Below are 22405 nucleotides of genomic sequence, written 5' to 3' on the forward strand. Positions count from 1 at the left end.
CACATTTAAACATGGTGGCTCTTGATGTCAGCTTGTTCTCGTACCTTTTACGAGTCCTATGTATATGTACTTACATAACTGAATGTGATTGAATTGGACATTAAAATGCACGAGTTGTGTGGCATCATTTGTATTCTTCAGAGATTACTTGGCAATGCAGATGAGCCGGTTCCTTCCTGTATGCTTTCTCACGATGATTTTGTTCCCACCAAGTTTAAAAGAATTGCAACGGGCTTGTAGCTTAGTTGGTTACAAGCATTTACTATCGCTCGCATCCTTGCATACATATCTACCAGTTTAAGATGGCATATGAAAACATAACAATTCGCGTAATTACATATTATGTGATGAAGTATGTGCATCTGGCAAAATGCTGAGTATGGATTAAGTACAACAGAAAGAGCAAAACTAGATACTTGAATCCACATGAGAAATCAATTTACATTTGGAAACAAGGACTTTACAGTTAAATTATATGTGAATGTGAATGCCTATTTACCCATTTGACTTCCAAATAATACTTACAACTTGAAGTGGTCATGGAATGTACAGAAACAGACTACACAAACTTGGATTGAGCAGAAGAAGAAAAAAAAAACAGAAGAGAAAATGGAGCAGCAGCATGGAGGTGGGACTGATCCAACTCTTCCATATATTGTTTCAGGTCGCCGATAAATCACCCAGCCCGGCAAACGGCAAAGCAGTCATTTAGCCAATCATTCCTAGCTACATACAACGGCACGACCTATGAGATCTGTCACCAACATGTCTTGATGAATTAGCATTGTCATACTACAACAAAAAATTCCATGCACAGACAGATTAGGCAAATGAGAAATGAGGATTTTACCTCGACACTTCTAAACACGTGCATGGAAAAACTGATCCATCTCCATATCTAGCGCAGGCGAGAAGAAAAAGCAATAAACTCTCTTCGACACCTCAAACATCAATATCGCACGGTGGGAGTTTCCAGAAATTCCACGAATTAAAGTCCTCCTGTAATCAACAGGGAAAATAAATAAAAAAGCATGCTCAAATGATTAGTGGCCACACAGGAAAGGGCGAACAGGGCAGAATGATTTTGAAAGAAGACCTCGACCGTAACATATTTAAAATGAAAAAGCATTGCACAATCAAAACCTGCTCAGATGAGTTTTTGGGTGGAAACATGCCGTTCACAAGAGCATGAAGGGAGGTATATGACTTTGTGTCAACACGGCGGTTCACAACAACCTCACCCTGCATACCCAAACCATAACGAAGAAAGGTTGGCATTAGACATTACAAAATTAGAAATATTTAAATTGCTGCTATATAGTGAAGGTCATAATTACCTTGGGATTAATAATGAATATTTTTCCTTTCGGGATTCCAACCTTAAGGTAGCTGAACTCATCGGTATCTCTGTTTCCAAAACCGGCATAGAATGGATTTGCATCAGAAGGGAACAATGATTTGATATCCTGAAACAGAGAAAAACGTAAGATATTTAAAAGGATACTTGAACCCATATGTATTATTGTTCGGAAGTATCCTTTGAAACAAATTATTTAACATCAAGAAGGTGAAAGGCAGTAAAACAAGTGATCAGGTGAAGATTTAATACACTAACCTCCAAGCATGCGATTTTGAATTCATGAGGAGCCCTCCTGATAACTGAGGAAAACAGAGTGTCGATAGGCATTAGAAACTACATACGACTTAGTGACCAGAAAATTGCATGTGATGTCTAGTGATCAAATAACGTAATTTTACATTCCACTCTGTTATCCATATAAATTGTTTTCTCTGCATTATTCAACAAGGAAAGGATGCACTTCCTCTCTATGAAGCGTAGTTTATCATTTCAGTTTTTTATCAGGATTATTGCAAAAAAAAGGGCAATGAACCGAACGCATAGAATGCCTGAAAAACTAAATGGAACACTTTAGCAATTTAAATTAGACCTCTGTTGAAGTTCTAGAAAAAAGAAGTGCACCAACATCACTTACCTTCGCGAAAGAGAGAAGGAAAAAGTCCATCTGGGGAAATAACAACGGGACCATCTGGTAAAGCCTTCCCGTCCTGCATATTTGAAAGCAAAGAACTAAATACATATCGCATTTTGATTTCTTAACTCTAGTTTGAAAATGAAAATCAAGGATTTAGCATGGGTTAACCATAACCTGCTTAAGGTTGAATAAAAATTGTCTGGTGACAGAGGCTTGAGAAATGGCACGTGCACTCAAAAAAAGCAATTGATATCCATTTTCCTGCAGCATAGAAATAACAATCAATTCCTTTAAAGATGCAATGTCAGTGTAGTTATGAGTAATTCATACACAAAATGTAACATGTTTGTGTAAGAGACAATGGCAATAAGAGATGAGAGACGGGCACATTATAAAGGTAATCATGCCTATAATTTGTAGGCTGATGACACTTTATGACTGAATGAGCGAACCACAGATGGGCCAACAGATTAGGTTAATGAGAAGTCCCTCTATGTGTTTTCGGCTACCTATGTTGGCTAAAGGCCAACCCACCAGAGTACTCAAAATGCATTGTAAGGAGTGATGAAATGCAATGTGAAAATTGCAGTCAATAAATAAGCATGAACTAAAAATAATCATGATCACGAGCACAAGAAATAAAAAGGACGAGATAAACAAACCTTAATGGCAGAAAACAAATTTGTAACACCTATATGTGACCAATCTACCCCAACCAAGGGCATGAATTGACCTAGAACATCTGACCTGTAAAACAAAGCAAATCAAGCGGGATCAGACAAATCAAAGAGAACCGCCCCCCTCCCCCCACAAGTAATCAACAAGTGAATGCATAAAGAACAACTGAATCGTTAAAGAAAAACTGTTGCTCATATTTGATTAAAAAAAAAAAAAAAAACCTAAAAATCACTGTACTTCATTACTTATGCAAGACAGAAAAAATTTCTCAAAATACAATTTACCAAAGAATTGTTTGGAAAGAACAGCCTTACTTTGTGATTGTCCCATCCACGTCTGAGATCACTATGCGAGTGTTCCATTTCCACAGATAAATTCTGGCATCAACCTGTTGAGCAACAAGAATTGTTAGAAAGGACAGTAACTACATCTGAAAAACAAACGATGAGAAAGAAATCAGACTAAAAATGAACAGCCAGGTTGAGAACCCAAATAAAAATCAAAACAATAAACAACCTGCTGCTTCCCCAGCATTGCAGTAAAGAATGTGAAGGTTACTGTATTCTTCCCTTCTTTGAGTTTCAAGGACGCCAGCTGCTCAGACGTTGGAGCGAGTACCCTCTCCATTTTCTTCATCCCCTTGGGTGCAAGCATATTCTTATCTCCATCTGTAAGCATATTCTTATCTCCATCAGTGGCAACGGTGCTCTCTGTAGCATTCTGAGCATCAGGACTTTTACCACCATTCACATCTGGCTGCATTGCTTTCCTGGAATTTGATCTCCTTGAACCGAAAGGCCAGAGTTTCCAACTTCCACTGGTGGCAACATTTGCTTTAGATGGATCTCCTGTAATAGTTTTATCCCAGTCAGTAGACAGCTAATATGCCTTTCAGCTCAGATATTTGCACTTTCCAAAATGGAATCATCCTAAAGCAATAAAGCAGCTACATCCCATGGAAAACAACTACAGATAACAAGTCTATCAATTAGTACATTTATCAAGATCGAATTTTTCCGAAAACTGTTTGAAAAGCAGTACCAGCTTTCATCCCTTCATATAAGAAGTGTTTCCAGCGAGAGAGCTTTGCACAAAGCAAAATTTATTTCACTTTCTACATTTTACCACTTGAGAAATATTTATTCACCAAAAAACAAATTAGGCCCTTCCAATTTTCATCAGAGAGAATATTCTGGCAATAAGTCTAACAAAAAATAAAGTGAAAAAATGGTCAGATTGATCATATTTCACTCTGACTTGGAATATATCAATTCTTAGTACTGTAATATAATCATGTAGACTGTAGTATGTGCACACTACCAACAAGAAAGCAAATAGAATACTTTTCAGCATTTTAGTGCAGGAAATATCATACATGTAAATATCTAAGTTTCTCACCAACTGCAGGAATGGCAGGACCATCTCTGAGCTCCACTGAACCCTGAGTATTCTCCATATCTGGTGTTTCCTGTGCTAATTGTTTCTCTTCTTCAGTGTCCAACTTTCTACAGCTCAAATCATCTTTACCTTGCCATATTGACTTCAAGGGATTGACATTTGAGTCCAGTGAACAGCTCAAGGGATAATGAAGATCAAGTGCACTCAACTTGTCAGTATGAGGCCACATATTGGGTAATGATGCGACCAGCTTCCCGACTTCCTTATCAGCAGCAGCCTTACGATTTCTAGGAATACCAATTGCAGCTGATGCTGCCTCCAGTTTTCCAATTGATTTCTCAAAATCAGTTGGGGGGTCTTCTGGAACAAACTTTTCTGGAGATGAATATGATTCATAGTTTGTACTGTCTTTTGGACTACACGAGAGACTATTTTCTCTGTCTACACATGATGAAGAACACGATTCCGTGCACTGAACCTCAGTGATTCTGATTTCATCGTCACTGAAGAGAAATTGTTCTTCCTCTAATCCCACTGGCAACACACTTGCTGCTTCTGTCATGACATGGCCAATAACGGACCCAGACAGGGTTTGTAAATCGCATGATCCGATTTCTTCCTCTTTTGTATTTTTCTCTTCTTGAACTTGATCACCAGAGTTGTTTAAACTAGACATGCTCTGTGACTCAACTTTTTTAACTGAACCAGGTAATGAATTTCGCTGGACTGTCTGAATATTGCATTGTTGAACTATTGCTGACCCTTCAAGGTCAATATTACAGTCTGTGCATGAATGTGCATCTGTCTCTTGTGAACAAATTTCAGTAGCCTCCACTGAATGTACCTCCATGGAAGTATCACCAGCATGTTGCTCAGTAACTGAATCCTGATGAAGTACACTAAATATCTCAGTCTTGACAATCCAGGTGTACACTTAATTAAGAATAATATTAGCCAATTGATATTTATAACCAAACTGCGTTTCCTAAATTTCGAGCATATTTGCGTTGGTAAATAAGTCATAGTAAACATTGTATCTTAAAATTCCTAATTAGTTTAAAAGTTTTGGTTTCTATTGCAACAGATTTGATAGAAAGATTACCTTAGATAGCAGCTCAGTTCTGGCATGAACATGAACTTGGCCACTTCTTTCTCTGGCAATGTACAATGTTTCACAATAAATAAAGGGTTGGACTCCATCTAACCCACCCGCCGCATGAGAAATGTCACAGCCAGGTAATACAACATCTTTCTCATTCAAATGCTTGCCAGGGCAAGCTTCTAGCTCAAAAGAACTTTGAATTTCAAGATCAGAACCTGTGACATTGGATATGACAGCAATTGCATTCCCATCTTGTTCAGTTGCCGCAATAAAAGATTCACCAACATCACTGGATACTCTAGACACAGGCAGAGATGAGCTCAGCCGGCTTTCCTCGGCATCAATCTGCATATCTTCATTAACTAACATATTAGGAGACGAAAAACGGGAAGCATTATCCTTCCTGAATTTTTTAGTGGCAAGACTAGTGGACCACTTCACCTCCAAAAGGTTAGCTGCAAACTCGGCCCGCTCCAATGAATCCACCCTTCTCACCTCACTATCAACCCCCTCTTCCTCCTTACTCTTGCGCTCCTTCATCGACCTGCTCCCAAATAGCCCAAAAATTCGTGACCTCCGGGAATTAGTCCTGGACAAAATCTTCCCGTTAAGCGTTTCAATCTGATCAACTGTTGTCAAATTCTCAGCATCATAATTGCAACTCATGGACTTCAATGGCTGCCTGTTTTCCCGACATTGCTCATCCGTCTCATCACTCGAAGACGAAGGATACAACACAGCCTCCCCTTCTTCTGCATCAACCTCCCTAAGAAAATAAGCTTCCCCTTTATGATCCAAATACATATGGAAAGTAGCATCCTCCCCATTGACATTAATGTTGACCACCTTCTCCTTTGTCTTCAAAACCCCTTGAAACTTCCCAAATTTCACATTCCACGCCGACGATTTGAAGCTCCCATCTTGTTGTTCAACTACAATTATATCCACAGCTCCACCAAAAGGGTGGAACGGGCCGGAGACGGTGTATACCCCTCTTGATATATAACTCCCTAGCCTCCCAACCGCATACATCCTATTCCTCCCCTATCTAATTTCTCAGGACACTCAATTAACCAAATCCTCAAAACTCAATCATAATCTACGCACACCCGGACCCGGACGATTTCCTCACGAAAAACCTTCAAAGCAACAAACTTTGATCCAAAGATTGAATTCTGAGGCAACCCAGATGACCAATTTACCAAGAATTTAACAACCCAATTGATCAAAACCCAAAATTTAACAATTTACCACAGTTTTAACTCCAAGCAGTTACTGCATGCATCAGAAAAGCAACGAAATCCCTCTCTGATATCCCTTTTTTCAATCAGAAGCCCCCACAAACCATTGGATTTTAAAAACCCAACAGCTCGAAATCAACAGACAACCAAGAAAGAAGGCATCAACGGATGACCAAAAACTAAAGATATAATTCTGAGGAACCGCCAAAGGAAGAGGGAATAGCAGTTATGGTGATGAAAGAATATTCGGTGCTAATTATTCGAATGTGCTGAGCCTTCAATCACCATTAAAATTCCAACAAATATTTAAAGGCGCCGCATTTTTTCATTTTTTTCATTTTTTTTCCCTTCCCCTTATTCTTCTGACAGTGATGATTGATGAAATAAATAAGAAAAAAAAGAGGAATAAATCTAAACTAAAATAAATAAAAGGGTCGAGAAATGAACTGACCTGAAAGAAACAGGTCAGGGGAGAGAGAGAGGGAGAGAGAGAGAGAGAGAGAGAGTTGTTGCACGTAAGCATACGAGAGATGGTTGAAGTGGAGGGATTTTTGAAATGTCAAGACATCACGTACGAAATTTTTTGAAAAGTCATATAAATTTATACGGATTTTGTCATATGAACAAACTTTTAAGCTATTTGTTGTATTAATTTTTTGAAAGTATTAATGTATCTCATTTTAACTATGTTAAGTTTATTTGTTTTTTTTCCAAAGTAAGTGACATTCATTTGTGTTCAGGATTATTTCAAATTTTTGACCTAATTTTCATGATTTTTCTTTTATTTTTTATTTTTACACAAAGATATATTTACATTAGCAGGCAGATGAATAAATTGATTTGGACATTAGACCTGTGTTCATTTCAAAACTTATAGTGAACTACTAAAAAGTACATTAGGCTCACTTATATGGAATTTAACTAATTGCAAGCTTTGAGAATTCAACGGTGTCTACCATGTTCTTAAGAAAAAGGGGGTTGAAATGTTCAAAATAAGTCTAAAGAGGTGTGGTGAGTTAAAAAGTCCGAAATAACCTTAATATCATAACCTTGAAAAATTGATATGACAAATCTCTTAAAATCTTAATTTATATGACCAATTGAAAAAAAAATGTATATGTTCATATAACATTTCAAGAAAAAATTTCTTAACATAAAAGAAACAATAAAATATTTTTCGATAGGGGTATGCTATCCACACACCCCATTTTACTTCTCACACACCCCTTGATAATTTATGTTCGTTGATCTTCTTCAATTCATTCGATCCGACGGTTAAAAATTAAAAAAATGTGTAAGAAGTAAAATAGGGTGTGTAAATATCATACCTCTTTTCGATATAGTATTATTTATAATATGTTACGCGATGTTCTGACTAGTTCTAGATATCTGAAAAGTCTTTTCTTTATGTAACATGATTTTTCTTCGGAGGGGTGGCATTTGAACTTAGTGGGCTCCAAGTAAACCTTTTCTTTAGTACGTTAAGTTTTGCCGCCATGTGGAAACATGTCGGACATTCTTTCTTGTAGAATAAAAAATAGGTGTGTATTGTAGTCTATTTTATCTGATAAATGAAAGATGGTCAGCGACAAAGGAAGAGAGAGAGAAGAGATGTATTTGTAGAATGTAGGGAAATGTGTGTGTTGAGGATATGTTATCCTCATACGTAATGCTTTTATTTATAGTAATAAAAGAAGAAAAGAAATCCTTCATCCCCAAGAATACAAGTTCATATAGAAAAAAATAACTAAAATCAAATCTAATCTAGGATTTACACAATCACACTTAAACTAGGAAAGTTCACAACACACCCCCTCCCCCTTGAGTGTGTAAATACTCAAGGTAGATTCAGCATCATGCAAAAGTTGAGGAAGTCGACTCGTCGGCCCTGATTCTAAAGAACGACTCCCTTAAAATGTTCGAAATAACATTGATATCATAATCTTGAAAAATTGATATAAAAATCCCTTAAAATTTTAATTTATATGACAAATTGAAAAAAAAATGTATAAATTCATATAACATTTCAAGAAAAATTTCTTAAGGTATAAGAAACAATAACATATTTTTCGATATAGTATTATTTATAATATGCTATGCGATGTTCTGACTAGTTCTAGATATCTGAAAAGTCTGTTCTTTATGTAACATGATTTTTCTTAGGAGGGGTGGCATTTTATTTGAGACAGGTGAGCATTTGAATTAAGTGGGCTCCATTTAACCTTTTCTTCAACACGTTAAGTTTTGCCGCCATGTGGAAACATGTCGGACTTTCTTTCTTGTAGAATAGAAAATAGGTGTGTACATATTTTACAGCGAAAAAATTATCATATATAATTTATTTTCAACGCGTCTTGAATATATATATTTTTTTATTTGATGTAAATTAATATATAATGTCACTTGTATGATAAATAAATTAAGTAATTAATTAATAGATAAATATAAGTACCATTCATGATTTGATCATCCAATCTTTTGATTCTCATGATGGATTTTGTTCTATGATTTGTTTTGCATCTGTATGTTGATTGGGATTGTGTGAAAATAAGAAAGAAAATTAAATGGTAACTTTGGTTATATTATCAACAACACAAAAACGTATGAGATTATTTTAAATTTATAATTTTTTGTGGTATATGGACACTCTTTTTTACTTAACACTTATCAATTTTCGACCGTTCAATGAATAAAGATAATCAAATGACATGAGTTAAAGGGTTGTGCTAGATATAAAAATATAAGTGTGAACAGCACCACCATTTTTTTAATCCTCAAGATTTATGATTGAATGAAATGAATGATAACAACTCAAACATCACATGAAAATGACTTTTAATCCGAATTCAACCCTAGGGTTGCTGGAAATCATAATCGAAAAAAAGATTACAAAATTTTGAAAAAAACATCTATAAAACTTAAAAACCGAATTAAACATAATAAATGATAGAAATTTGGATTAAAAAGTTCATAGATCGCTTCATTGGGTTTGACTCTAGTAGACTAGTACCGACCCAAATTGGAGCTCAAAACCCATACTTTACAATTGTTAATTTTGTTGTCGTTTTTGTGTTTTTTTTTTTCTTTAAAAATGGGAACAACCGGTGGTAAGTCATGATTATCCATCCCTTTCAGAGGTCGGAAAAACTCGTAGAGGCATTTCAGCCTCCCATTGGCCACAAATCTGGCTTCCACATCAACAGCGGATTTCGAACTTGAGACCTCCAATTTCCAATTTTTTGCGCTTTTCAACCATTCTTTGTCCCCTCCGCTATTTGTTATAGAATCATGATCCTTTCTGTGATGATTCGTGAATTCATGAATTATATCCGTTCATCTTATATCGTGCAGTCATAAATCATTTTAAATATTTTTATTTAAAAATAAATACAAACAGTACCTGATAAAAACTAACTGCAATATGTACGATGAACGGACATGATTTACGAATCTTTAGGATCCTCACCAACAAGATCCGATTCGGAGAGGATCCTGTTGGTTTGTTACACATCATTTACATGGATATATAAATATATAAATATATAAAGGAAGGTTAAGTTATATGTAGACCAAGTAAGCAACTGTTGTGACATAAGTCAAGTTGGCCGTCAACTTGATTCAGCAGTTAACCGCATATTAAATCAAACGGTACTAATTTGTCTATACTATGGTTCTCATTTGCTCTAATCATCAAATAAACATATCAAAGCAATACAAATAGCTTCGAATGTGCGTCATCAACTGTCGAGCAAGACCAGACCTCAGCAATTAACGGTGTTTGACACCAGTCAAAAAATTACAATTTGGATAAAATGGAAGCGACATAGACAGTAGGTTTCAACTCAAAATACTGACTGATTAACGTTTAAACGTTTAAACGTTTAAACGTTTATATATATGTTTGTTGGATGCATATGATATGATCCTGATCAGTTTTGTATCCCAGTTACAAAACTATAATATAAGATGGAATTCATTAATTGCTGGTGGTTGGGTGTTGACCATGCAAACAAGCGGGCCACTTGAAATATCTGCATATGTTTCTAGGATATTTCTTCCAGTTTTCAAGGTGCTTAGATTATAAAAAGGGTTTTGACTCCTTGCAAGTGGTCATTTATCGCAGTAGTGAAAAAGTGTTGGATCTTTTCATGACATGCTAGATTCGAATCCCGTCGATTATTAATATAACAATATTTATCGTTTGATAAAAAAAAAAGTATATATATATATATATATATTCCTTTTAGAAGCATTTGAAGTTGCAAAACAATCTTGAACCAATATTTTCCTTGTTAGGTATTTACCAAGAAGAGCTTGAGGCACTAGGAAAAACAAACTTATATCTAATTGGACAAACAATAGACTAAATTTTTTGATATAATCTTTAGACTAAAGGTACCAAACCGGGCATACATTTTTCTTTTTTTTCTTTCGGCTAAGAAGCCCTTAGGTTGTACGCCAACCATACGTAGCGATGGGCAGATATATTACTACTACACGATCTTCCACAGCTTCTATTGTTATTGCTCCCACTTGTCAATGGGTATTCTATTTTAAGGCATGATAGCATTTGAGTTAAGTCATATAATAAGTAGGGTTAGGTATTCAATTTACAATTCATTTGTATCATTTAGTAGTCTAATGATATTCATCTTTATTTGTAAGTGAGAGATCCTAAGTTCGATTCTCATCAAATGCGAGTTTAAACCATATTATCACTAGCTCATTGTGAGGTTAAGTTCACCATTCATCCTTAGTGTAAATAATATCGTTTCTTCAAAACAAAATTTACAATGCACTTGTTGGCTGCACATGGTGGGACTCGCAGAAAAAGTAAGCCAAGGGCTGGCGAGCTGATTCTTTATGGCAGACTCTTATTAGCCTTTGGGTGGAGACTGATTTTGCATACATTCAGGCTAAAAGTACCGCATGGCCCTCAGCAGGAGATGACATTAGTAATACGCTATCATGTTACTTTTTTTTTTCTTGTAAGTGGGTGGTCTAAGTTTTAAATTTCATTGATGATTTCAATACTAATTTATCACTTTACTCTTAAGTGTAAGTATGTTATTGTAAATTAAAAATTAAAAAATGATTCGAATTTGAAACCTTTCACTTAAATAGTTAAATGTCACAGACATCAAATTTGGTTCATGTACCAGTCTCTCATCCTATTATAGCCCATACGCGACTAGGGCTTTGGGTTGGTACACAATTGGGCTGAGTCCCAACTTATACAAAATGTCCTCGTTGAGCCTTGTCACCATCGCCATATGAGCCCCGACTCAAATAATAAGCTTACACGAAGCAGGCTTCATATCCATTTCTAATGAAATTGAAAACAAATTATCCTCCCTTTCTGTTGGGTGATCTTCTTTGAATTATGCAAAATTTATAAACGGAGCTAAAGTTGGGACATGTTTAATAAGTTCAGCCTAGTTGTTTAGACGTCCGGAATTTTAACCAATCTAAAGAGCTCGAGCATACAGAGGAGAAGTTCGAGCACTACCCAAGGGGCTCTAGAACTATTTGAGAGGCCTCGAGTGGATATATTTCTACACTTTACAAATGAAGCCTAAAAGTGTTTAATGTGTAAGTAAAAATGCTTGTTTTCCAATTTAGTTGTATTCTGATATTTGGTAAGGAGGGTAAAATGCATCTGAGAACTCATTATTCAGCCTCAACCCTTTAGGCTTTGATCAGCTTCTATTGACTTAAAAAAAATGTTCTTTAGGAAAAGATGCAAACTTAATCATGAGTTGCAAGATTTCCTTGAGCCAAGCAGCAAACAACTTTTATTATCATGTTTTCCTTGGTGGCTGAGAAAGAGAAACTTGTATTGGTCAAATCTAATGCTTTTGAAAACTGTCGCATATGTGCAGCTAGCTGAGGAGAAAAGCAAGCTTACTAGCACATGTTGTCTATACTGATATCATTATCTCTCTCGTCAGATGGCGTGTGATAAGAGAGTTACAGAGCCAAGACATGCAACAGGTTTTACGGAAGTTTATCTCCGCAGCTAAGGCCAACGAGCTTTAGTCTTAGTGAGCAGCGACACACAAAGCACTCTCTCTAGTGTGTTTTATGTGTGTAACTTCCAATTGGAAAAGGGTTTTTGTTGGTGAGTCCCCTTTCTCTTTTTTGTAGGATTAAATGATTAAAAGGAACAAAAGGCATGCACTTTCAAGGAATTGGGTGGTTTTTTTTTGCTTTGGTGGGATTGTGAATGCTATGTGACACTATAACAAACATAAAAGATGAAACCACAAAAAGATAACGAGTCATCCAATCACTTGAGCACCACATCTTTAATCCTAAAGTATGACTGATTCAATTAGAGCTACCTGATTTGCTCATGTGTTTTTTTATTTGTGATACCAGATTATCATTTGTACCCTGTGCATTATTGTTATCTTGAATGATAATTGTACTTGTGAACTTGCTTTCTTTTAAATTCTGGGGCCATTAACGACCCACAATCACAGCAGCCCCTACATTTCTATTTCTGTTTACAGTACACTTTTGATAGGAAAAGATTCCACTCCTTTCTCACTGCCTCTTTTTGTAGGGACTAGGAAGTCATCATTGTCAAAGCTCAACTGTTTCTTGTTATAACATTCTATACTTGTGTATGGGAGATTATTGAGTGTCATCGGTTGTATACAATTTTGTATTTGTCCCTTTCGTTATGTGAGAAGAGAAATAGATATTTGATTGTACATAACTGATAACATAATAAATTTTCTTCTCATGCGTGTATTCATTTGCGTGATGATTTTATACTCGTATTTTTAACTTTTTCCAAAACTTTGGAAGATGGACATCTTGATTGAAATTTAGACCGAAGTTAACTGTGTTACATGAAAGAAAAAACAGTTGGTCCCCAGAGAATGCAAGAACATGCCTAGAGATAATTGAAAAGGGGAATTGATTTTCAAACTCTTTTTTTCTCTCGCTATATTTATTCTCATTTTTTCTAATTTTTAGATCGAATAAATAAAAGGAGAATCAAGAGACAAAAATGGAGGCGCGAAAATCACTGCCATGAAAAACAAGTCTACTTGTGTAACCATAAAAAGAAAATGCATCTACATTCGTGAATTGCTCATGTTTGGATTTTAAACCAATTTGAATGCAGATGGAGTAATCTACTGAACATTTTTTTTTAACTCATTTAATACATGCACCATCATCATATATATATATATATATATATATATATATATATGAAAATCCCCTTTATATGCAAATAATTAATCAAATACAAATATAAAATTCCCTCTGAATTATACCTTCCTATCTAATTTTCTTCAACATTTGGGCTTCTCTTCTGTGGCAATGGAGTTCTTGCAATGAGCAATTGCAGCTTGAATTGCAGCCTGCAACTCTTCCATGGTGCTGTCACTTGAAGAACAAGGAACATTAGTAGCTGCAGTTGCAACAAGATGCCCACTATTCGTCGGAGATGTCCTCATTGACGCCGGCGCCGAAAACTGTCCCATCCTTCCTCTCAACTCATGTTTGTTTAACATGCTCAAATTCCCCGAAAACGAATAGGGCTGCCGCCGGAACTGCCCCTTCTCTCTCCTCCCTCTAAACAACAACAGCGGCCTCACCATTCTCACGTACCTCTTCAGTATGTGACTCACATCAAACCTTACCTTCCTCTTGTTCTTCATCTCCTTGTTGTTCTCCTCCTTTTCGCTATTTTCACAATCTTTTCGCCATCTAGGAAGCCCGAAAATCGAAAAGGACTTGGACTTTGTTCTTCCCCTGGTCTCGTGTTTGCTTCCCTGACGTGGGATTCTCTTGTCGATGCTGCTGCAGCTGTTGTTCTTCTTGTTTAGGATGTTTCGGTTTCGAATGCAGTTTTCGGCATTGGTTGTGGCGGTTTTTCTGGTTGGTTTTTGATCTTCTACCAGCTCTTTGAGGGGGAGGGTGAAGCTGTCGAGGGAGTTGGTGGAGGAGCGAGGAGAGACGGGGAGATGGGAGAGAAACTGGAGGGGGAGGAGGTGGCCGTGGAAGAATATTTCATCTGCGGGGGACAAATCAATGGCGAAAGAAGGTGGGGTGGTGCTGGTTTTGGATTTGGATTGGTGATTAGGGTTTGACGTGGAAGAAGAAGAAGTGTGGAGAGAGATTGTGAAGGAGAATTCATGGGAGGGGGAGGAGGAAGATGAAGGTGGTGAGGCAGGGGCAGTTTTTGGTAACTGTTTTAACCTTTCTTCTTCATGCCTGCTGAGGGTGTCTAGAGCAATTTCTCTGGTTTTTTCCAGCTGATGGGTGGCCATAACTCAAATGATTTTGTTGAAAAACTGAAACAAGGATCAAAACCCAATTTCTGATTATTTTTCTCTAAAAGAGTTTGGTTCTTTGAATACTACCAAACCTTTGGGGGAGGGATAAGAAGATCAGGAAGCAGTGGAGAGAGAGGAGAGGAGAGAGAAAAGGAGTCTTGTCAGTCTTGTGCAGTTGGGCTTCCAATGTCTTTTATGCAGAATAATCCATACTGCCACGCATTATTAGTTCTTTTTTATGAATAATGGCTTATCGATGGAGAATACTTCACTCCTCCTTTTATAAGATAATTCTGTCACTGTCTAATATGTTTTGTATAAATTTTTAGAGTAATATCATTAACTGTGATTTGCTAAAATGAGTAACGATCCATTTTGAGAAGGAGCCAAGCAATTTTCGTTATATAATATAAATAATAGAATGGGATGAGATGATAAATTTAGCTGTGTTTCTATAGGTTGGTGGGTCCTTGTCGAAATCTAACAGCTACTGAGGAGGATTTGGGAAATGAGGTCAGAAAGATCCAAACTTGCTCTAAAAAGGGAGATGGGAATGGCGAGGCAACACTTTGTTTTTGGTACAAGTCTGTATTTAACTGTTTTGCCAGTGAGGACTGGTCCTCCATCCTCCTCTCATGTTCTCTCTCAGGTACACTGTACACACCACATAGTGAAAAATGCAAAACCCTAGCTAGCTAGGGTTTGTTACTGCCCCATATATCAAGAGAATCTTTGAGTTTATAAACCAAAGGCACTTATCTGCTCCTGCCTTTCGCTTTTAATTACTATGTGTAGTGTAGTGGTGTACAACGTTGGGGAAGGTGTTGGTGTCGGAGATATTTAGTATATCTATGTATGTTGGTGTGTGATGTCAGATGTCACTCGTGGGAGTTGAAGGCCTTTTGATCGAGAAGATAAGATTTCAAACCAAGCAAAATACGTTGTAGTCATATTTAGAATACGAATGTGAATATGTAAATTCTAAGGAATTTAGGAACATATCTTATATTCCTTTTAGGAGTAGATTACCTATTTAATGTTGTAATCCTAAAGGGAAAAGGTTTTTATCTATCATACTACTATAAATAAAGACACAATAGAATGAATCAAACACATCTCATAATTAAATCACTCTCTCTAATTGTGGTCGGCCCCCCTCTCTCTCTAAACCTTAGATCGTTCAACCAAATAATCTATAACACGTTATCAGCATGCTCTTGTCAGAAGCTGAGGACTTGACGGGAGTCTATCATCCACAAAATTCAAAGGCTTATTTTTGTCTTCTGCTAATCAGGTATGCTTAAAATAAAAGAAGATATTTGAAACGTCCACGAAGCATGAAAATATTCCCCATGATGCATGAACCCTCTATGTTTATATTTTCCTTACGATATATATATATATTGTATATGTTCATATTTGTCAATATATATATTTGTTTCATGCATCGCACAATTAAATTGTTAGAATATGTGAGTCAATGCATAAACTTAAATTAGAAGCATACTTAGGGTTTCCTAAACCCTAGGTTCGAAAAATTTTGGGTAATCTTTGGCATCACCATGGATGGCATTGACAAGTTGGACCACGTGCACAACCTTTTTTGGGCATGCTGCTCCCTCTCGGACAGAACCAAGCCTCGGCTTGGGTTCCATGTCACACGGGCCTGCAGCCCTGCTCCCTTGTCTCGACCCATAACCTGCACACCTCAACCTTTATGGTTGTTGGGCTTTGCAACTGCCTCGGCCCGCATACATACAACTAGCCCACTGCGGCTGGGCTTCCCGTGCCCTAACCCACAGGCCAGCTTTCACTAGGCCTTGTCCAATGCCGTCCCCTAGGCCAAAATTGAAACCCAGATGCTGCTGGGGTTTCCCCCACACCCCCGTGGCTTGCAGCCCCCTCCCAAGGCCATTTAGGGCCTTGCCTTTTACTCAAGGCACCCAACCTGAGCCCAATTATTCGTGGGGCTATATTTTCGACCCGATAATATTATTTTAATATTATTTAGCTTCAATAATTGACCCCATATGGCCCGATTTATTGAATTAATTAAAAGTGACCTGCAGTCCATTAATATGATAATGAATCCAGAATTATTGACCTGAAAATCACTTTTGGACATTAACGATTCAATAATTTATTTTTATACTTTGAATCGTAACATATTTTCGTAGTAACGAAACTCTCACACTTGAGTTCCCAAAGAACCTCAAATCCACTATATTCAAATTAGTATATTGCATTATGTGTTTCTTGCATAAACCTTTTTTATACTTTGAATCGTAACATATTTTCGTAGTAATGAAACTCTCACACTTGAGTTCCCAAAGAACCTCAAATCCACTATATTCAAATTAGTATATTGCATTATGTGTTTCTTGCAGAAACCTCTCATTATGAACTAATTGTTCATAAAACTAAATTGAACCTGTAATTTTAAATTTAGTGTCTTTAAAACCTGAAGTTTTCATTCAAAACATACCACATAAAACCTGTAGTTTTCATGCATAAATTAAACCAATACATGTTTATAGAACATGTATGTTCTACGATATATGTATATGGCTTACCGTATGACTAATCACGTTTTTTTCCCCTCCGTTTTAGGGACATGTCGAACTTAAACAAGCTCGATTTCTCCGCTCTAGAAGTCTCTGGAAGAAACTATCTGAAGTGGGTTCAAGACGTGAAGCTCCATTTGACTGCAAAGGGTATTAGAGCCACCATTGAGACACCCATCGCCGACAAACCTGTTGACGAAGCTCAGAAGGCTACTGCAATGATCTTCATTCGAAGACACATCCATGATGCACTGCAGACTGAGTATCTCGCTGAGGAGGACCCACACACCCCCTGGCTTGCTCTGGCCGACCATTTCGATCACCAGAAAGACATATACTTGCCTTAAGCAAGACACGACTAGCAGCATCTTTGCTTCAAGGATTTTAAGTCCGTGAATGAATACAACTTTGAAGTTTGTAGATTCCATTCATTGTTGAAATTCTGCAAAGTATAACCAACTGAATCAGATCTCCTGGAGAAGACCTATTCTACCTTCCATGCCACCAATATTGTCCTGTAGCAACAATATAGGGCATAGAAATTCACCAAGTTTTCGGATTTGATCTCTATTTTACTTCTCACTGAAAAGCGGAACCAGCTTTTGATAAAGAATCATCAATCTCAACCAACTGGCTCGAACGCCGCGCCTGAAGCGCATGCGACCAATTCTAGCAACCATAAATGACACACCCCGACCTAGATCGAGGCATGCTGGCCGTCATGTTGTTTGGTATCAAAGCCAATCCTTGGCCGGATATATGTCGACGAGGATGTCGGACCCCTAAGAGGGGTGGATTGTAACATCTCACATCGCCTAGGGGAGTGGATCATGTAAGCATTATATGTATATTCCCATCTCTACCTAGCACGAGGCCTTTTGGGAGCTCACTGGCTTCGGGTTCCATTGGAATTCCGAAGTTAAGTGAGTTCACCCGAGAGCAATCCCAAGATGGGTGATCTACTGGGAAGTTTTCATGTGAGTTCCCAAAAACAAAACCGTGAGGGTGTGGTAGGGGCCCAAAGCAGACAATATCGTGCTACGGCGGAGTCGAGCCCAGGATGTGACAATAAATGACGAAAGAATCGTCGTGGCCGTGGCAATGGGTGGCAAGCCCCACCATGGGCCCAAGGTCAACAGAGTGCCTCACCTAAGGGAAGAAATGTGACCCAGCAGCATCCATCACTCGCCCTTAAGGCCCTAAACTTCAAGAACAAAGGTAAAGCTCCCATTCAGCCTGCTTCTACTAAACTGGACATGTGTTATCGTTGTGGATCAAATGATCATTGGTCACGCATATGTCGAGTGGTAAAGTTAGTTGTTTGGTAGATAGTGTAACCACGCACACCATCTTGTGTGAATGACACTATTTTATTAACTTGATACCCAAGAAAGCTCATTTGACAACTCTCTCAGGCTCATCCAACCTGATTGAAGGATATGGAAAGGCACGTATCATGTTCTCTAATGGTACTATCTTGACCATTAAGGAGGCACTCTATTCTCCACGTTCCAGAATAACGTTGATGAGTTTTAGAGATATTCGAGATAATCAATATCATATTGAAACCAATGAAGATCATGGTTCTGAATTTCTTTGTATCGCTTCGTATGAATATGGCCAGAAGAGTATTCATGAGAAGTTGGAATGTCTGCCGAGTAGGTTATACATCACAACCATTTGCGGCATAGAAGCCTACACTGTGGCCGGCCCTATGCCTGAGTTCCAGGACATTTTGTTGCTTTGGCATGACCGTTTGGGATATCCTGGACGTGACATGATGTGCCATATCCTTAAATCTTCACACGAGCATAAGTTACATCCTTATGTTGGACTTCTGCCATGCAAAGCGTGTTCTTTAGGGAAGTTGAATACTCAACCCTCATATACAAAGATTAATCACGACCCTCTAAATTTCTTTAGAGGATTCAAGGGGACATTTGTGGACCTATCGAACCAACCTGCAGACCATTTAGATACTTTATGGTGTTGGTTAATGCATCGACAAGATGGTTACATGTTTGCCTATTGTCCACACACAACGCCGCGTTTGCTAAACTCCTAGCTCAAATCATTAAGCTAAGGGATCACCACCCTAATTATCTGATTAAGTCGACTCGACTGGATAACGCTGGAGAGTTTACATCACAGAAGTTTGACGATTATTGCATGTCAGTATGGATTGATGTGGAACATCATGTAGCCCATGTTCACATCCAAAACGGTCTGGCAAAAGCTTTCATAAAGTGCCTTCAATTGATAACTCAGACTTTGGTTATGAGAACCAAATTGTTGATATCTGCCTGGGGCTATGCAATATTGCACGCAACTATATTGGTCCGCCTGAGACCCACTGTTACCCAACCACATTCACTGTTACAGTTGGTCACTGGATGCGAGCCTGACGTCTCGTATTTACGGGTGTTTGGGTGCGCCATATATGTGCCAATAGCGCCGCAACTACGTACCAAAATGGGTCATCAGAGAAAAATGGGAATCTATGTCGGTTACGATTCGCCATCAATTGTTCACTACTTAGAACCCTTGACAGAAGATCTCTTTACCGCACGTTTTGCGGATTGTCACTTTGATGAGACAGTCTTCCCGTCGTGAGGGATGTTATTGTGTAAATCCTAGGAAATTTAGGAATGTATCTTATATTCCTATTAGGAGTAGATTACATATTTAATGTTGTAATCCTAAAGGGAAAGGTTTTTACCTATCCTACTACTATAAATAAAGGCACAATGGGGTGAATCAAACACACCTCACAATTCAATCACTTTCTCTTTTCTCTAATTGTGCCTAGCCCCCCTCTCTCTCTAAACCCTAGATCGTTCAATCAAATAGGCTTACAACAAGATACATATTTTTGACGTAAATTTCTGTCATTTCATACTTTTACAAAAATGTACCTGCAAAACAATTAACACCTTTGATCAAAGAACTAAGCTGGGGTTGGAGGGCTTGGTCAATAGATCTCTGATGCCTAAGTTGGTTTCTCTCAAAAGTGTATGTGTTTAGAGCTTTTAGGGATAGCAAAAGCTTTTTGGTAGAGATAGAGATATATATAAGGGAGAGGGTTGGTCATGGTGTTAAGGTTTTATCTTACACATGACGGTATCCTATTGGCCAAGATGTACGAAGAGAATATTCTCAAGATATTAAATAGGAAATAATATCTTAAGATAATTGTATAAATATCCCTAATTGATTTTCACTTTTCCTTGTCATAAGCAAGTGAGCTGTTAGCAGTTGCTTAGAACTTCAGGGTGCTGAGCTGCTCATGGGAGTATCTGAGAAGCATGCCCATGTAATGAGAGCAATCTTGTCTTTCTTGACCAAAAATCCACACATCGCCTCTAGAATTTTTAAGATTATTTTAGACTCCACACGTATGGCTTGATTATTTGTTTTAGAATGAAATTGGGAAGGGAGAATAAAAGAGAATTTGGATTGAGTAATGTTACACTTATCACCTAATTGCACCATCATTTGTATCATTTCTCTAATAGAGATGAAAACCACATGCGTTGGTGGACCCTATCATTACCTAGTTGTACCATAATGTAGATCCTATCTTTATTAGAGAGACAGTATAAATAATGGTACAAGTAGATGATAAAAGTATCATTTTTGCTTTGGATTTACATGATGTAACATGTAGCTCAGCATTTGTTGACTCCATATGCATTGATATTATCTGTAAGTAAGAGGTCAAGAATCAAATAACTCTAATACAAACGTTAAAAACTAAATTATTGAAGAATAAAATTCTAGAAACTTCACTTAATAAATTATTACTTACATGAAATGGTTTTACTTTTAATCAAAACGATGTTTTTTTTTGTGATGAAATTCATCAACTATTAGGCTGTGTTGGTAGTTAAGACAATATCAGTATGTTTAGTAATGGACAATTCTGAAATCTGGACATAAACATGCCAGCATCTCACTCAAGAATGAGAAGACAGTGGTCTGTTAAGCTCGTTTTGTTCTTAGAACCAATATGTTGTAATCCTGAAGCACCACCCTTCCACAACGAAGGCTACCACTAGTCTTCGACTGAAGGGGTAACTTTCCGTTTTTGGTTTAATATTAGGCTAATGTTAGGGAGACTAAATTTATAAACACAATTTTGAAAACTAAATGACATAGAAGTTGATGATTAGATTATTATTTAAGCGTTGATAAACGTGCTCATTTTTATTGATAATATATCATTTAGTTTGCAAATTTTGTCTACGAATTTAGTCTCCTTAGCATTACCTTTAATATTAACACATTGGTATTAAAGTCATACTTAATTTTGACTTCTCATGCATTTACTAACACATTAAAAAAATATGTGGGCACGATCAATAATCTAACACCTAAAAATTCAAGAACTAGATTAATTAGGATAAAAAGGTAATCTATCTCAATCCTTCTCATTTTCTCCATATTTTTCACTTTCTCCGCTCATAACTTTTTTATTTCAAATAAGTAAACGTGTTATAACTTATCCTTGTTCAATTTATTCCTTCGTATTTTATAGAACACCTCTCATTTTCTATTGAGCGACGTGAAGCTTGGATTCAAGTTTCAAACCATTTTCTTGATGATTCTGATTCTTAAATCTTTTATTCCTCACGGGGTCATTTCTTCATCACCAAATATGTCAAAGTTGTCTACTTCCAGTTGATACTGAGATCTTCATATTCGAGACTATATATAAAACTCTCTCATTGTCTAAAACAAGTTGCGTAGAGAGACAGAACAGTGGTCTTTGTTCACACAAATACCAACTATTGAAAAGAGGTTAAAAGTTTTGAATTTTAACAATAATGACAAAATAAAGGGTAAAGTGAATAGTACCATAATTGACTTTTTAGTGTAAAAATATGATTTTTCGTTAAAGTGAACAGTAACCGGGACATTTTCGTTAAAGTCTCCTAAAGAAAATGTTAGACATATCGTCTTTTTTATATTTTGTAAATCACATGATGTAACGGTTGATTATTGGATTTGGCTATTACTGATTTAAAAATAGAATCCAACCATCAATAACATTCTACAAAATATAATCTAAAAAGATGATTTATGCAACATCACTTGTACCATAAAAAATATATATACTTGAATGATGTCA

At 37.0% G+C, this 22405-nt stretch overlaps 2 protein-coding genes across 2 annotated transcripts; both read right to left on the bottom strand.

Moving 5' to 3' along the window:
* Positions 1 to 389: 389 nt before the first annotated feature.
* LOC103949679 (phosphatidate phosphatase PAH2-like) lies at positions 390 to 6307 on the bottom strand. Its single transcript, XM_048580269.1, has 12 exons — positions 5173 to 6307; positions 4071 to 4956; positions 3189 to 3520; positions 2987 to 3060; positions 2657 to 2741; positions 2169 to 2255; positions 1995 to 2067; positions 1616 to 1659; positions 1338 to 1466; positions 1144 to 1242; positions 851 to 999; positions 390 to 754 (listed from the first exon to the last, which is right to left on the bottom strand). Exons 1-11 carry the CDS (start codon positions 6202 to 6204, stop codon positions 943 to 945), a joined length of 2898 nt encoding a protein of 965 aa, XP_048436226.1. The 5' UTR covers positions 6205 to 6307; the 3' UTR covers positions 390 to 754; positions 851 to 942.
* A 7128-nt stretch (positions 6308 to 13435) lies between these two features.
* Positions 13436 to 14740, bottom strand: LOC103949956 (BRI1 kinase inhibitor 1-like). The gene has a single exon (XM_048580270.1). The coding sequence runs from the start codon at positions 14702 to 14704 to the stop codon at positions 13724 to 13726; it is 981 nt and encodes a 326-aa protein (XP_048436227.1). The 5' UTR covers positions 14705 to 14740; the 3' UTR covers positions 13436 to 13723.
* Positions 14741 to 22405: the final 7665 nt, after the last annotated feature.

This window comes from the organism of the source record quoted next, unplaced genomic scaffold, assembly GCF_019419815.1.
Source record: "Pyrus x bretschneideri cultivar Hongxiangsu unplaced genomic scaffold, Pyrus_bretschneideri_v1 Contig15, whole genome shotgun sequence".
In the NCBI taxonomy this organism is placed as follows: domain Eukaryota; kingdom Viridiplantae; phylum Streptophyta; class Magnoliopsida; order Rosales; family Rosaceae; genus Pyrus; species Pyrus x bretschneideri.